The 16693-nt window shown below is 41.8% G+C and overlaps 1 protein-coding gene across 1 annotated transcript in view; it reads right to left on the bottom strand.

Moving 5' to 3' along the window:
• Positions 1-16693, bottom strand: part of Ash2l (ASH2 like, histone lysine methyltransferase complex subunit) — a 33331-nt gene that overhangs the window by 8119 nt on the left and 8519 nt on the right. The window contains exons 6-12 of the mRNA XM_004671507.3: positions 14474-14569; positions 10819-10914; positions 9170-9245; positions 6258-6351; positions 4742-4959; positions 1429-1596; positions 970-1163 (exon numbers count right to left, since the gene is read on the bottom strand). Coding sequence (XP_004671564.1) covers positions 970-1163; positions 1429-1596; positions 4742-4959; positions 6258-6351; positions 9170-9245; positions 10819-10914; positions 14474-14569 — 942 coding nt within the window. The remainder of the gene's footprint in view (positions 1-969; positions 1164-1428; positions 1597-4741; positions 4960-6257; positions 6352-9169; positions 9246-10818; positions 10915-14473; positions 14570-16693) is intronic.

Raw genomic sequence — 16693 nt, 5'->3', positions numbered from 1 at the left:
TCTCACTCTAGCCCAGGCTGACCTGGAAGTCACTCTATTCTCAGGGTGGCCTTGAACTCACGGTGATCCTCTTACCCTCTGCCTCCCGAGTGCTGGGATTAAAGGTATGCACCCCCACACCTGGCTCTACTCTCACTTTTGGTTAGAGAACCTTCTCTTTTCGGGTGGCAGTGGCCTTGGAATGACTCAGAAGGCACCATGGTGCTGAGAAGAGGTGTACTCAGCAATGAAGTATCTCTATCACACCTTCCAAGGCTCAGGGTCCATTAATGAACAGGTGGCAGGAAGAATGTAAGAGCCAAAGGAAGGGTAGGACTCTTTACAATGTGTTCCTCTGACACAAGACACAAAATGGCCTGGATATCCATGACCTCACAGTGCCTGACACTACCTACACAAGACCATCATAATAGGAGGAAGAGATGATGACATCAAAATAAAAGAGAGACTGATTGAGACATGGAGGGGATATGATGGAGAGTGGAGTTTCAAAGGGGAAAGTGGAGGGAGGGATGGAACTACCATGCGATATTGTTTACAATTATGGAAAAAAATCAAAACTAATGACATGCACCCTGCAGTCCTGAGGGCTAATTTTCCCAGTGATACATAACAGATGGGAGGAAGAATGAGTGAATACCAAGTTAATGGTAGGATTTAAATGAGGGAGGCAGAGGTAGAAGGCCTGCTGTGAGTTCAAGGCCAGCTTAAGCCAGAGTAAGTTCTAGTACACCGCAGGCTAGACTGCAAACCTACCTCAAGGAAAGAATATATAGAATTTAGGTGAGGGTATTCAGGTACAAACCCTTAAATTCTTTCAAGTTTATTATGTTGAACAATGTTGATAATTAAATATGGGGGAAAACGAAAACTGAGGGTCACTATCCCAAAAGAACCCAGGCTGTGCTATAGGAACCAGCTGCCATAGGTCTGAAAAGCCAGGAAGCCCTTGTGGGAGGACAATCTCACCTTATCTTTGTAAGTATCAGGCAGGGACTTGGCTGTCTCTGTGTCTTCAGGAAGATTGATATAAAATCCCAGGACATCTCCCTGTCCATAGCCAGATGAGTAGTGCTTGCCAATAGACTGATGGAACTTGGTTCCCTTTTTACTCCGCCAAGAATAGCTAAATTTATCATAACCTAAGGGAGCCTGAAGGTTACCTGTCCCAATAAAAAGACACGTGGAAGTCAAAGGACTGCAAGTCAATTCTGCTTTGTTAAAGAAAAATAGTTCTATTTTTCATTTCATGTTTTTGGCCAAGTTTTTAAATTGCTTACATTCCAAACTGACTATTCATTTAGGAACCAAACTTTACACCCATAATCTGGTAAACCAGAAATCTTAAACCCCAAGTCAGATGAATGTAAATTTCTCTACCTGTGTGCCATACACATTACCTGTTACCTTAGGTAAGCCCCAGCTTACCTAAGGGCTGGGACCAGCCCAGTCTGGCAGCAGTGTCTGGCGGCATCTCATCCACAGTGATTTCAAAGTACCAGGCACCCTTCCGCACCCCATGAGATGCTCGGACCATGGAGTAGCCCTTCTCTCCAACAACAGTCAGACGGTCATCAGAGATCTTTAGCTGGGGAGCTGCAGTGATGGAGATTCAAAAGGAGAGGGCTGTGGGTTACTTGAGGCAGTCAAGAGACACGAGACTCTTATCTTCCAGTACTGACAACATAAAAAATGAAATTCTCATGTCAAGGGTTTTTTTTTTTTTTAATTTATTTGAGAGCGACAGACACAGAGAGAAAGACAGAGGGAGAGAGAGAGAGAATGGGCGCGCCAGGGCTTCCAGCCTCTGCAAACGAACTCCAGACGCGTGCGCCCCCTTGTGCATCTGGCTAACGTGGGACCTGGGGAACCGAGCCTCGAACCGGGGTCCTTAGGCTTCACAGGCAAGCACTTAACCGCTAAGCCATCTCTCCAGCCCTCATGTCAAGGGTTTTACAATACTAGTTCAAGAGAGTCTAAGATTCTTTTCAGGGATTAGTTGGGAAGAAGCAGTTTAGTGAGATGAGCAGGTAATGATGATTGAATGGATATGATCAAACTACATTATATACATGCATGAAACTGTCAAAAAATTAAAAAATTTAAAGAGAGCCAGGTGTGGTGGCTCACACCTTTTGATTGCTAAGGTAGAATAGCTGTAAGTTCAAGGTCAGTCTGGCCTACAGTGAGAACTTGCCTCAAACAAACGAATAGTCCCATCAGCCAATTCCCCTAAATGCTATCATCTATAATCACACACAATAATCAAAACCAGAAAATGGGGTTGGGAAGAAAGCCTAGTAGTTAAAGGCCCTTGTTTGCAAAGCCAGTTGTCTCAGGTTCAATTCCCAAGCTATCTATGTCAGCTGGACACAAAATGTGGTGCAGGCATCTTGTGTTCATTTGCAATGGCAAGAGGTCTTGGCATGCTAGCACTCCCACATGGGTGTGCAAATAGATAGAAATTTTGTTTTTCAAGGTAGGGTCTCACTAGCCCAGGCTGACCTGGAATTCATTATGAAGTCTCAGGGTGGCCTTGAACTCACGACAATCCTCCTACCTCTGCCTCAAGAGTGCTGGGATTAAAGGTGTGCACCACCACAGCTGGCTGATAGCAATTTTTTTTAAAGGCTAAGATGGGGCTGAAGAGTTGACTCTGTGGTCAAGGTGCTTGTTTGCAAAGCCTAACAGTTTTGGGTTTGATTCCCCAGTACCCATAAAGCCAGATGCACAAAGTGGTGCATGCATTTGGAGCTCCTTTGCAGAAGTCAGAGGCCCTGGTGCACCTTTCTCCCCTTCCCCCCATGTAAATAAAAAATAGCTGGAGAGATTGCCTGAGAAGCCTAAACACCCAGGTTCTATGTCCCAGAACCCAAGTAAACCTGCACAAGGTGATGCATGTGCACAAATACATCTTGACTGCAATGCCTGGAGGCCCTGGCATGCCAATTCTCTCTCACAAAACTAAACTAAACTAAACTAAACTAAACTAAAATAAAATAAAATAGGGCTAGAGATATGGCTTAGCAGTTAAGGCATTGCCTGTAAAGCCTAAGGTATCCAGGTTCAATTCCCCAGTACCAGATGCACATGGTGGCATAAGTATCTAAAGTTCGTTTGTCGTGGCTAGAGGCCCAGGAGAGCCCATTTTTTAAATTTCTCTCTCTCAAACAAATAAATAAAATATTGAAATGAATTTTTTTTTTATTTATCTGAGAAATAGTAAGTGAGAATGGGAGTGCCAGAGCCTCTTGTCACTGTAACAAATTCCAGATTGCATGCTCCATTTTGAGCATCTGCCTTTATGTGGTACTAGGGAATTAAACCTCGGACGGCAGGCTTTGCAAGGAAACACCTTTAAAGTACTGAGCCCTCTCCCAAGCCCAAGGGACTCGTATCTTGTTGTGACATGTCAACTTCCCAAAAGGTCATTAACAGATAACTATTTAAAATTGGTTCCAGGTGTCATCATAAAATCAGGTGTGGTCACAGGCATATGTACAGTATTCAAATGCCTAGTTCTGTCTCCTGAGGAACTATGGAATCACAGATACCTACTACCTCTGGTTTGGATGTGGCTTGAGTACGGCTCCTTAGAGGTCCATGCACTGGAAGTTTGGTCCCCATGTGGTGATACTGAGGTTATGGAACCTTTAAAGTTCCACCTAGTATGAGTTAATTAGGTCATGGGGTACTGCCCTCAAGAAGGTCTTGTGGAACTGGAAAGTTCCCAAGAATGGCTGTTATAAAGGAAGGCTGGCTGTATTGGCAGACTGCTTCCTGTTTTGCCATATGAACTCCTCCTCTGGCATACTCCCACCATGACACTATCTGCTATTCTGAGGTGTGGCCAGAGGACCTCGTAAGAGCCTAGCAAATGCTAGTGCTATGTTCTTAGACCTCCAAAACTGTCAGCTAAATGAACTCTTTCTTCTGCATAAAGTATCTAGTAAAGGTATTTTATTATAGCAAAACAATATAGGACAAGACTAATACCTTCAATAGCTAAACAGCATTCTCCTATTAAAGGAATCAGGGATGTGTGGGGGACCATGGTTTACTAGGCAGGATAGGGATTTGGGAGGACACGGAAAATTAAGATCAGCCAGGAGTATGATGCTAGAATATGGGGTACTTGGGAAAAAAAAGGGAAGGGAGAATTTGGGCAGAAGTATGCTATGGGGGTGGATACTGCTGTACCCAGAAGACAAAGGCTATTACAGGAAAATCCAGTGCCAGGGAGGGCCACCACCCAGTGAGTTATTCATCAGGGAGGGTCCTATGACACCTGAAACAATACGGGTTATTGCTAATGCTCCCGGTTGTCCACCAGAACTAGACAGTAAGACCCCATACACTTTGTTGCAGAACACCAAGAAATCAAGCTAGATCTGAGCTGACGGCTCCTCCCTGCTGGCTAGCTGTCATAGTGCTTGGGAGGCAGAGGTAGGAGGAGTGCCTTGAGTTCAAGGCCAGCCTGGGACTACAGAGTAAGGTCAGCCTTGGCTAGAGTGAGACCCTACCTTGAAATAAAAAACTAAGATATAAGATGCCGAAAATTTATAGGAAAAGGAAGAGACAAATTATTTCTTTATGTGGTCTAAGTCTAGTTAGAAATGAGTGGTGGGGTAATGGTAACAGACTGAGATATGTATGTAATCCTAGACAGATAAATGCTGATGATAGCAAGCAGTTCAAAATAACCACTCAAGGTATATATGATCATTAATAATGTACATACCTCGGTCATGTAGAGCTAACAAAACTCGTTCATACAAGCAGGCTCTGTAGAGGTCTCCAGGGATAGGTTTTCCTGCCCAGCAATCAAGTTCAAGCTTCTCTGGGTCAGGAGCATGCGGATCAGGCTCAGCCAGAATATACCGATAGCCATCTTTGTTGAATGGATGTTCCAAGGGGTAGCCATGAGGGGGAAGACGTTGAGCAGAAAACAAAGGGTCACTAAAAGAAAGAAAAGGAAATGATGAAACTAAATTTTCCTCCAGTTTGATTGCACTGTTCTGAAAGAAGGTCTCTGGTTTATTAGATTTCAGCTGAATAAACATAACTTGTTAACAGATGTCTTGCTTAAGTCCAACAGAACCTTCTGCTCTGCAGGGCACGTAGGAGATGAAAGGGGCTAGTTTTACCTGGCAACGTAGGTTTGGGTCAATCACTTGCAGTCTGTAGGAATCTGACAACTCTGGGGGAATCCTTACACATGCACTTGTGTATTATCTACAAAACTGAGCTAGTGATATTGAAGAAAGACAGAAGAGAGATAGAGTGGTTTCCTTTAGTACATTTATTTTACTTTTTGAGACATTAAGATAAGGTTTCATGTTTCACTTGAACTCTCTATGTAACCAAGGATGACCTTGAACTTTATTTTTGGAGCGGGGTCTCACTCTAGCTCAGGCTGCCTGCAACCAATTCTGGCCTCAAACTCATGGCAATCCTCCTACTTCCCAAGTGTTGGGATTAAAGGCATGTGTCACCATGTGCAGCCCATTTTCTTCCTTTCCTTTCCCTTTTCCTTTTTCCCTTTCTCTTCCCTTCTTCCTTCCTCCCTTCCTATCTCATACACACACACCATGTACCCTGATCATAATCGCCTCCCACCATCTTCCTTTGTAGTCCCTCCTTATCCCCTCGAACTGTGAATTTCTGATCCTCTTGCTTCCACATTCCTAAGTGTTGGGGTTACAGGTGTGCACCACAAAGTCCTGTTTATGCAATGTGGGGAATGGACCCCATAGCTCTGTACATGCTAGACAAAGACTCTTAACAACTGAGCAATATCCCAGCCCCCTTTAGAACAATTATATAAACAGAGAAACCCAGAGACATGGACACACTTATTATCTGTTGCCAGCCTAAATTACTAGTGATCTAGAGTTCATCACCCCAATACTGAAAAGGCAAAGGAAGAGGCATGAGAGGAGAGAGGCACAAGGTTAAGGAACTAACATTCAGTTGGCTTTACTCCCTCTTTCCCATCTAACCTTCTCAAGATGTCATACAGAAGAACTCTATGCTGCCCTGGGTCTGTTTGTACAGTAACAAGTTCATAAATCGCAATACCTAGCCCTAGACTATTATCTCACAAAGGAGATATTTTTAAAAAAATGGGCAGGCTTTTTAGCCAGGGACACAGGGACACTTGAACTACTGAAGAATATAGCTCTTTGGCTCTAGTGGACCTTGACAGCAGTAAATACTAAACAGGGCTGAGGTAGCTGGGTGGGTGTTAATCCCACCTCCGGGCCTTCTTAGTGGTTCCTGCTGTCCCTCCATCTTGCTGTTTACGCTTAGCTCCTCTTCCTTTTCCACTGCTTCCAGCTGCGATTCCCCCTTTGAAGAGAAAGCAAATCACTTCATGTTGCTACCATGGAAACACCAGATGGATCCAGAAACTCCACAGGGACCAATATTCCAGAGTGCATTTGTGTGATACCACAGAGGATTTCCTTCTGAACATACACTGGATTTTACCCTGGTTCTGAAAGGGTCTGCTGATTCTCATAGCCAACAACCTTGGTTGAGTCTGTCAGTAAATTCACACAAATTCACCACTCCTGATATCTGTGTTACATCTTCAACCTTTTTTCATATTAAAAGAAAAAAAACCCTAAAAACACATCTTTTTTGCATTTTCATTTATTTATTTACACATGTGTTAGGGAAAGGGAAAAAACCAGGGCCTCTTCCTGCAAATGAATGCCAGATACTTGCACTACTTTTTGCATCTGGCTTTATGTAGGGACTGGGGAATTGAACCTAGGCTGGCAGGCTTTGCAAGCAATCACCTTTAACTGCTGAGCTATCTCCCCAGCCCCTCAACCTTTTTATATTAATGGACCATAACTTGTGATATACTTTCTGAGGTCGTGACACAAATGCATTCACTCGAATTTCAAGCACCCACAGCTACCAAGAATGGAAGCACCTGTGCTGGTAATACTTTTTTCCATGTAATGTAAATAGCTAGAATGAAAATGTCCACACTGTAGGTCAGAGTATGCTTGTTTGAACTGCACAATATATTTCTAAACATAATAAAGGCATAATAATCAGCTTAAAGCACTTAATTTGAATATCAAACAAGACAAAAATAGATTAAACATAGAAAACAACCAGAAATACTAAAAAGGTGTTTCTCTCCAGTGCTTATAGACATTCATTACAGTTATATATGACTCAAGTAAGAAAGGAAGCTTTAAATTTAGCATGCAAGTTTAAGTTCTATATCCAATCAACACATTTCTTAAGACTGTGCCAGTGCCACCTTCATTCAGATTACACTGGCTTGGGTAATTGAGGGCAAACAGCAGACAATTTTATAGAATAAGAATATTCAGCTACATATTCAGGCTACAAGGAAATTTTGTGTATTTCTGAAATAGGCAGTCTATATTTTTTGTCCATTTCTATCATTCCTCACAGTTTGTTTTTCCCTTCTTCCAGAAAATGTACCTAAACTGCAGGAAAACACCTTTATGTAAACAACTGCACAGAGTACTAATTTGGGCAAGCTTGAAAATCATCAGCAGTTCTGCTACAACAAGAAGGAAGACATCAAGGGCAGGTCATATTCTGCATACACAGTCCCAGATTTATGCTGAATTTCCTTTCATGAAGCATTGGCTGTAATTTGCACTTCCAGAAAAGAGCTAAATAGTTGTGATACCATGATTACTAATAAAAGTCTGTCAAGTTCTTTAATGTCATTTCCATTAAAAGTAAATCCATGTTGAAGAGAATGAGCAATGCTAAAGGGAGCTGCTGGCTGGCTATGTCAGGCAGAATATGACAACATACAAGCTTTTCATTCCTGAAAGGAAACTGGAGCTACTGCTTCATATTAAATGCTACTGCCACCACTTTCACAGTGCTTTAAAATTATTTAGTTTAGGTTCTACCACAGCTCAGCCAAAAACATTTTCCAAACCACCAAATACTTAAGTCTGAGAGGCTGAAAGAAGACAGAGGAGGAATTCACCTCCCAAAGTGGCTCCACCTGTAAGAACAGAAGTGGAACCAAGTATTTGTCAAATTTCAACAACTGAAAGGAAAAAAGATACACAATATACTTGTTTTCCAACACACCTTAGGATTTTAACAATTATGAAAAGGATTAAATGCTTAAGCTTCTTCCACTCTGAAAGATGAGTTAATGAGTAATGATGTCAAGTATGGGAGTGGTACCTAGCTAGGCTCCCAGTTATCCTTGCTCTCATTAGATAACCTCAGTAATGAAGAGCATCCACTACCAGATGAGTTACCAAACAGAAAAAAGATGCCACAGTGGGAGAGCCATATAGAAATTCTGGCTTATGAATATGATGAAATTTTAAGGAAAGGAAAATTATAAGAACAGACAATAACTAGGCTATGGAAAAAAGAGTAGAGAGCAAGCGAATTTTCCCATGTTCATTACAACTATACTAAAGGGAAGTCTAAAGGAACACAGGAAGTGTGAGCTCAAAATTGTAGTGTTTTACACTACATCTGTCTCATTCAGGATCAACCTGAATTTGGGTGGATAGACACATGGATGCATGTATGGGTATAATTAATGTGTTAATAACAATGATAATAATAATATCAACAAATTGTCCTATAAAAGGACAAAAGCCCTATGAACATTTCCCAAATCTGGGCTAGTTTCTAAAAACTGAGTTTTGAACTTGCATCTAAGTAAATATACAGCTTTTTTCCTTTTTAAGGTAGGGTCTCACTCTAGCCCAGGCGGATCTGGAACTCACTTTGTAATCCCAGCTAGCCTTGAACTCACAGTGATCCTCCTACCTCTGACTCCTAAGTGCTGAGATTAAAGGCCTGTGTCACCACACCCAGCTAATATTCAGGTTTGGATCACCTTTCTCTTTTTAATTACAGAAAATTATTTTTGCTTACTTATTGAGGGGGAAGGGAGAATGGGCACATCAACAACTCAAGCTACTGCAAGCAAACTCCAGCTGCATGCGCCATCATGTGCATCTGGCTTACATGGGTTCTGGGGAGTCAAACCTGAGTCCTTAGGCTTCACAGACAAGCAACTTAACTGCTAAACCATCTCTCCAGCTCTGTATCTTCATAAATAACCCCATTACACATGAAGACTTTATAACCTACAAACATTTCAGCAACAAGACACTTAAGCACCTACCATTGAGACTCCCACTGGCAGACACAGCACTGCTTTGTTTCTGGATGTCATAAGCAGGACCAATGTTACTAAGATCCTGGAGAGAAAAATATTTAAGTAAAAAGAGGCCACATAAATTCTAAGAGCACGGGCAATGAGCCTGATCATCCTCAGGAGAAAGCTCCAGAGTCCCCAGCCTGGACACTTTGAGGTCCATCAAGGAGGATGCAGGCAGCAGGCCGAGGGTAAGGCTCAGAGTGGCTCAGAACGTCCATTAACCAAACTGGTACAAAAGCTGGAGATTGTGGAAGTACTGCTGCTGTGGCTTTTGCATGACAGTGAAAGAGCATTCCTCAGTCCAGAAACTAACCAAAAGACATGCAGTAGCTATATATTATTTTAAAAAGAGAGAGAGATGGACATGTACATTAGGTAAGAGTGTTTAACTCCCTCATTCCACTCCCTATGGAAATGATAGCCCAGTGTAATCTTGTTTTCCCATTTTACAAGAGCTAAAAGTCTTACTCCCCTCATCCTAGTGCTGGGGACAGAAAACAAGACCTCACACAGTCTATAAAGCATCTAAATGCCTAAGCCTTCACTTTGTACAGGGAGAAAATTAGCTTCCCTCTCATCTCAGTTCTTGGGGAGAGGCTGAGGTAAGATCACTTGGGATCAGCCTGTCAAGGTCAGCCTGAGCTATATACTGAGAGATCTCAGCTCAAAAATGACAGCAAATTAAGCACTTTAAGGCAAATCTGAAGGAACTGATCTCTGCCACAGAACAAAGAGTGGACATTTTCTTTTTTCTGCATGGTTTAGCAACACAATTTTTCTAGCAGCAACAAAATTTTCTTCATAACAATGTTTTTTAAGAGTGAATTTTGAGATATTAAGATTAGAAAAAACTAAGGACACTGAAGTGAAAAGGATTGAAAATATTTATGCAAAGTCCTAACATTTTGGAATAGCCAGAATTAAAAGTGATCCTAAATCAGGCATAGCAGCTCACAGTTTAATCTCAGCACTCTGGAGGCTGAGGTGAGAGGTTTAAGGACAGCTTGCGCTAGTTTTTCAGGTCAACCTGAGCTAGAGCAAGACCTTGCTTCAACGACCCCCCTCCCAAAAACTGATTTTTAGTCAAGCATGGTGACTCATACCTGTAATTGTAGCACTTGGAAGGCTGAGGCAGGAGGGCTGTCATGAGTTTGAGGCCAACCTCAGTTACAGAGTATAAAAAAAATTTGTTCCTGGTTCAAGGTGAATTTTCTTTCCAGGTAACAATAACCATTCATTTGGAGTCAATTATGTTGAAGGCATGTAACAGCAGTATGTCTGTGGCAATTAAGATATATAAAACAAAAAACAAAAAAAATAATTTTTTTTTTTGAGACAAGGTCTTTTCTGTCCTCAGGCTAAACTCAAACTTGTTATGTAACTGAGGAAGACCTTGAACTTTTCTGACCCTTCTGCCTTTCACTTCCTAAGTATGGCATTATACTTGGTTTGTGTGGTGCAAGGATTGAACCAGGACTTCATGTATGCTAGGTAAGTGTTGAACCTACTGAGTTATGTGTGTGTGTGTAGCCTCAGACACGCATAAACAAAATTTGATTCACTATCTCCACATGGCTTAAAGACAAAAAGACAACATGAAGATATTAATGTACCTGATCCAAAAGTCCAAATTTGGGATAATCTTCTTCTGGGTCTTTGCTTCCTGGATCAGGGTGTTCCTTCACCAGGAATACATCTCTTTCTTTACTCTAAAGCAAAATAGCACCTAAGTGTTAATAGAAACTTTTGTACAGAATAGACAATCAATCATCAACTCCAAAGATCAATTCCTAGGTATAATCTCAAAAAAAAAAAAAAAAGGTTCCTCTTAATAGAAAATTACTACATGATCATAAAAAATGCAAAAAGAGAAACTTAAAGAGAACCAGTGCTGGGCTGGGATTATAGCTCAGTTGGCAGAGTGCTTGCCTAGCATGTGCAAAACCCTGGGTTCCATCCCCAGCACTGTATAAAATGGGGCATGATACAAAATTAAAGGTGTTATGACTAAGCCAAATGGAGATGTATTTTCCTTCTTTCTTTTTTTTCTGGGGGGTGGGTAGGGTCTCACTCTAGCCCAGGCTGACCTGGAATTTACTATGCAGTCTTAGGATGGCCTTGAACTCACAGCAATCCTCCTACCTCTGCCTCCTGAGTGCTGGGATTAAAGGTGTGTGCCACCATGCCCAGCAAGATCTATTTCTTTGCTAGCTTAAAAATATGTTAAAAAAAGAAAAGAAGCTGGGTGTGGTGGTGCACACCTTTATGAGCTCAAGGCCACCCTGAGATGACAGAGTTAATTCCAAGTCAGCTTGGACCAGACCAGAGTGAGACCCTACCTCGAAAAACCAAAAAAAAAAAAAAAAAAAAAAGAGAGAGAGAGAGAGAGAGAGAGAGAAGAGTTGGGGGCTGGAGAGATGGCTTAGCAATTAAGGCTCTTGCCTATGAAGCCTAAGAGCCCGTTTGACTGTACAGATCCCACATAAACCAGATGTTCAAGGTGATGCATGCTCATAAGGTGGTGCTCACATCTGCAGTTCGGTTGCAGTGGATAGAGGCCCTCAGTGTGCCAATTCTCTCCCTCTCTTACATAAAAAACAAAATTTTAAAAATTAAAAAAAAGACTTGGGTTGGAGAAATGGTTTAGTAGTTAAGGCACTTGCCTGCGAAGCTAAAGGACCCAGGTTTGACTCCCCAGAACCCGGGTAAGCCAGATGTACATGACTGTGCATGTGTCTGGAGTCCATTTGCAGTGACTAAAGGCCTTGGCGTGTCCATTTCTCAAATAAGTACATAAGTAAATAAATAAAAGAAAAAAAAATTGAAAAGTTGCCTGGCATGGTGGTACACTTTTAACCCCAGCACCCAGGAGGTGGAGCTAGGAGGATCACTGAGTTCAAAGCCAGCCTAGAACTATGAGTGAATTCCAGAGTTCCAGGTCAGCCTGGGCTAAAGTAAGACCCTACCTCAAAAAAACAAAACAAAAACAGAGTATTTGGGCAAGAGTACCCTGTGGGGGTGGATAATGCTGAGCCCAGAAGTCATATATTGTTACAGAAAAATTTCAGTGCAAGGGGTTAGGATACCTTTCAGTGAGTTGTTAGTCAGAGTGACCGTCTAGTACCCTCAAAACTATAGAGTATTGCCAAAGTTCTTGGTAGCCCACCAGAACTAAAGGATAAGTCCCTATTGTTGAAGATACAACATGCTGTGGCTACAGGACACTGAAAAATCAAGCTGGAGCTGGCGGAAAGCCTCTTCTGTTGACTGCCATCATGCTGGAAAGTGCCATGTACCCTGCCAGTGACATAGCTGGCATGTCTGTTACGGAGGGGTGGGGTGGCGGAGTAAGGAAGGATCAACTATTCTCTGACTGGATTTGAGGATGGCTCCACAGAAAAGATTTCATGCCTGGTACTGAAAACCTAGTTAAAACTTGGGGCTGGAGAGACTGTGTAGCAGTTTAGCCTGGGAAGCCTAAGGACCTGGGTTCGGCTCCCTAGTACCCACAAGGTGGCACATGTGTCAGAAGTTCGTTTCCAGTGGCTAGAGGCCCTGGCACAACCATTCATTCTCTGATTGCCTCTTTTTTTTTTTTTCTCTCTCTCTCACAAACAAAAACTTATGGTGTGCTGGAGAGATGGCTTAGTGATTAAGGTATTTGCCTGTAAAGACAAAGGACCCAGGTTCAGTTCCCCAGGACCCATGTAAGCCAGATGCACAAGATGGCACATGCATCTGGAGTTTATTTGCAGTGGCTGAAGGTGTGCCCATTCTCTCTCTTTCTCTCAAATAAGTAAAATAAAAAAACACTGCCCCCCCAAAACAAAACAAAACCTTATGGGGCTGGAGAAATGGCTTAATGATTAAGACACTTGCCTGCAAAGCCAAAGCCAAAGGACCCAGGTTCAATTCCCCAAGAACCACATAAGCCAGATGCAAAAGGTGGTGCATACATATGGAGCTCGTTTGCAGCGGCTGGAGGCTCTAGTGCGCCCATTCTCTATCTGCCTCTCTCTCTCTCTCTCAAACAAATAAAATAAAAAATAAAATGTTTTCTTTTTTAAAAAACACTTATGGCTAGAGAGGTTCATAAGTGTGTGCAGGGGGGGGAGAATCTACTACTGTTTGGCTAATGGAATATATGCTCATCAAATTACCCTCTAAATATTTATGTCTGTGCCCATGTATTAATGCCATTCTCATTTTTTGTTAGAGAAGCTTTCTCTTCAGATGGCAATGGCTACTGGGGAGACTCACAACTCATCAAAGTACTGAGAAGTGATAGCACTGAGAGATATCTCTATCACACCCTCCAAGAAGAGGTTTCAGAAAGAATTTAAGAGCCCAAAGATGGGTAGGAGGGCTTTGCGATACTATCTCCACACACAAAGTTTTCAAATGCATTCACGACCTCGTAGTTACTGACGCTACCTAATAATATGATAATAATATGATATAATGGCAAAAAAAATTATGACATCCAAAACAAAACAGGAACTAGTTGGAAAGGAGTGGAGAAGGGATACCGGGTGGTAGGGGAAACATAATAGGGTGGTGGACTTATCGTCAGGATACTGTATGCATACGTATGGAGTGTTTCAGTACAAAGTTTAAAAACAAGAAACCAAAAAAGGGGGGGGCATAATAGCATATGTTTATGTTCTCAGCATTAGGAAGGTAGCAAGAGTATGAGAAATTCAAGGTCATCCCTGACTACACAGCTAGTACAAAGTGGGTACAAGAGTACATGAGACCCTGTTTTCAGAGCAAAACAAAAGGCTAGAGAGATGGCTCAGTGCTGAAACATGGGGCTCAATTCTTCTGTACCCACGTAAAATCAGTTATACAAAAAGTAGTGCATATGATGTTTGGAGTTCATTTGTAATGACAAGCAGCTCTGGCATGCCCATACACACACACACACACACACACTCTCTCTCTCTCTCTCTCACACACACACACACAATAAAAAAGGCCTTCAATTTCAATGTAAAATTGTGCTTGCAAAAGTGCAGTGGACAAGGGTTCAGCATATAAAACTACTTTGGATAAGAATGATGTGCACTTAAGACAATATGCAACTTACTGAATTTGTGTGAAAAATAAAATCTATAGCTACTTTTATCTCATATTCTCAAAACTATCAAATTGTTTGCACTTTCTTAGCCCTCACATTATTTCATGATCAAACTAAATAGACTTTAACTGTTAATAAACAATACTGGTTTTCTAAATGCCAACTGTGTTCAATTTTAGTCTACTTACCATTGTTTTGACAATGTTATTGGGCCAAGTCATTTTCCCAGGTCTTTGTCTGGTTGTCATACACTCCCAGTATTTATCAATAAAAGGTATGATATCCTAATTGTAAAAAAAAAAAAAAAAAATTAATTATTTTCATATACAATTATTTACTGCTAAATATATGAATAACTGTTTTCAAAGTTTTGCTCACAAGCAAACCACGTGTAGAATTCTCACAAAGACCTTGTCACAATCAACAGAAAAATTCAACTGTAGCCTTTTAATCACTGAATAGATACTTAACTGCCTACAAATGCCTGGCAGAGTGGCTCGGGTCTGTAACATAAGTACAGTACTTCAGAGGCTGAGGCAAGTGGATTGTAAGAGCTGGAAGCCAGCCTGGACTATACTGTGCATCTCAGGCACATCATCTCAGGACAACACTGTTTCAACAAAAAAACATACATGACTGGGGATGCAGCTCAGTAGAACATTTGCCCAGTATGGGTTCAATCCCCAGTACCACATAAACTGGGTTTGGTGGCTCAGGTTTGTAATTCTAGCAAGGTAGAGGCAGGAGGCTCAAAAATGTTCAGTCATTTCAGGTTGGTCTGGGATAGGAGACCCTGCCTCAAAGCAAACAAGGGCTGAGAAGATGGCCTAGCATTTAAAGGCCAAGCCTGTCAGTCTGGGTTCAATTCTCTGGCATTCATGTAAAGCTAGGCATAGAAAGTGGTACATGTGTTTGTCATTCATTTGCAGTGGCAAGAGACCCTGGCATACACACACACTCAAAGAAAGAAAAAGCATAGGTTATGGATATTTCAAGTAAGTATACACAAATTTTAGTTACTTAGGCCTTACAATCCTCTTGGAAGTAAAGATTATATTCCTTTAATTGGAAAATGACTATCACGTTATTACCTCCTGAGCTCTTGTTGCTACCAACTTGGGACATTATGTTCTACACAGACTGCACATACCTCAGACGTCTTTGTAACTGACGGAATTCTACATCTTATCTCAAAAATCTGCTTGTCAGATTTCTATCTTTGCTCTTAAAACTTAAATCACTGATCACTCAGATACAAACTGACAACCTTATGTTATTCTTTTTGTTGTTGTTGTTTTTTTGAGGTAGAGTCTCACTCTAGCTCAAGTTGACCTGGAATTTACTCTAGTCTCAAAGTGGCCTCAAACTCATGGTAATCCTCCTACCTCTGCCTCCCAAGTGCTGGGATTAAAGGCATGTGTCACCACACCTGATAACAGTCATTCTTGTTTCTTCTCTCATAATCTTCACATCCAAAGTCAGCAAATGAATTTTAATATTTCAGAAACATCCCACATACCAGGCCCCTCTGTATCTAACTGCACTACTGTGTGGTCCTTGCTAGCTCTTGCTTACATGACTGAAACGATGTCTGACTTTGATCTCTGGCATCACACCAACCCCATGTTAAGATTATCTCCTAAAGTTTACCACTGGCAGAGTTGGCACCACAAAAATGAAACCTTTACTGAAAGGAAAAGGAGTACTATCAGGGCAAGTACAAAGGAAGCCTGGAATACTTTGCCATTCCAGAAAGAAAGAAGAGCTCAAAAACGGCCTGGGACATGTAAAAAGTTTCAGTCAGGGTGACAAAGCTACACTGGTCAAATGTGAGACAATGTGAGTACCAGAGGTACAGTAAAGGACTATAATGCATTTATACAGATTGCTTCTAGGGCCAAGATGAAAAGAGATTAAATCAAGCACAAGGGGAAATAATACAATAAACACAGTAAGCATGAGCTGAACTAGCTGCTGACCTGGAACATAACAGTTTTGTTGTTGTTGTTGTTTTGTCTTTTTGAGGTAGGGTCTCAGTCAGGCTCAGGTTGACCTGGAATTCACTATGTAGTCTCAGGGTGGCCTTAAACTCTAGGTGATCCTCCTACCTCTGCCTCCCGAGTGCTGGGATTAAAGGTGTGCGCCACCACGCCCGGCTATAACAGTATTTTTTAAAAACATATTTTTATTTATTTGCAAGCAGAGAGAGAGATGGGGAAGGAGAGGGAGAGAAAGAATGTGTGCACCAAGGTCTCCAGCTGTTACAAACCAACTCCAGATGCATGCACCATTGTGCATCGGCTTTACATAGATACCAGGGAATTAAACCCAGATTGGCCAGGCGTGGTGGTGCACGCCTTTAATCCTAGCACTCGGGAGGCAGAGGTAGGAGGATCGCCAAGAGTTCA

Source organism: Jaculus jaculus, chromosome 12 (genome assembly GCF_020740685.1).
Source record: "Jaculus jaculus isolate mJacJac1 chromosome 12, mJacJac1.mat.Y.cur, whole genome shotgun sequence".
Lineage (NCBI taxonomy): Eukaryota > Metazoa > Chordata > Mammalia > Rodentia > Dipodidae > Jaculus > Jaculus jaculus.
This window is presented reverse-complemented; position numbering and strand designations above follow the sequence as displayed.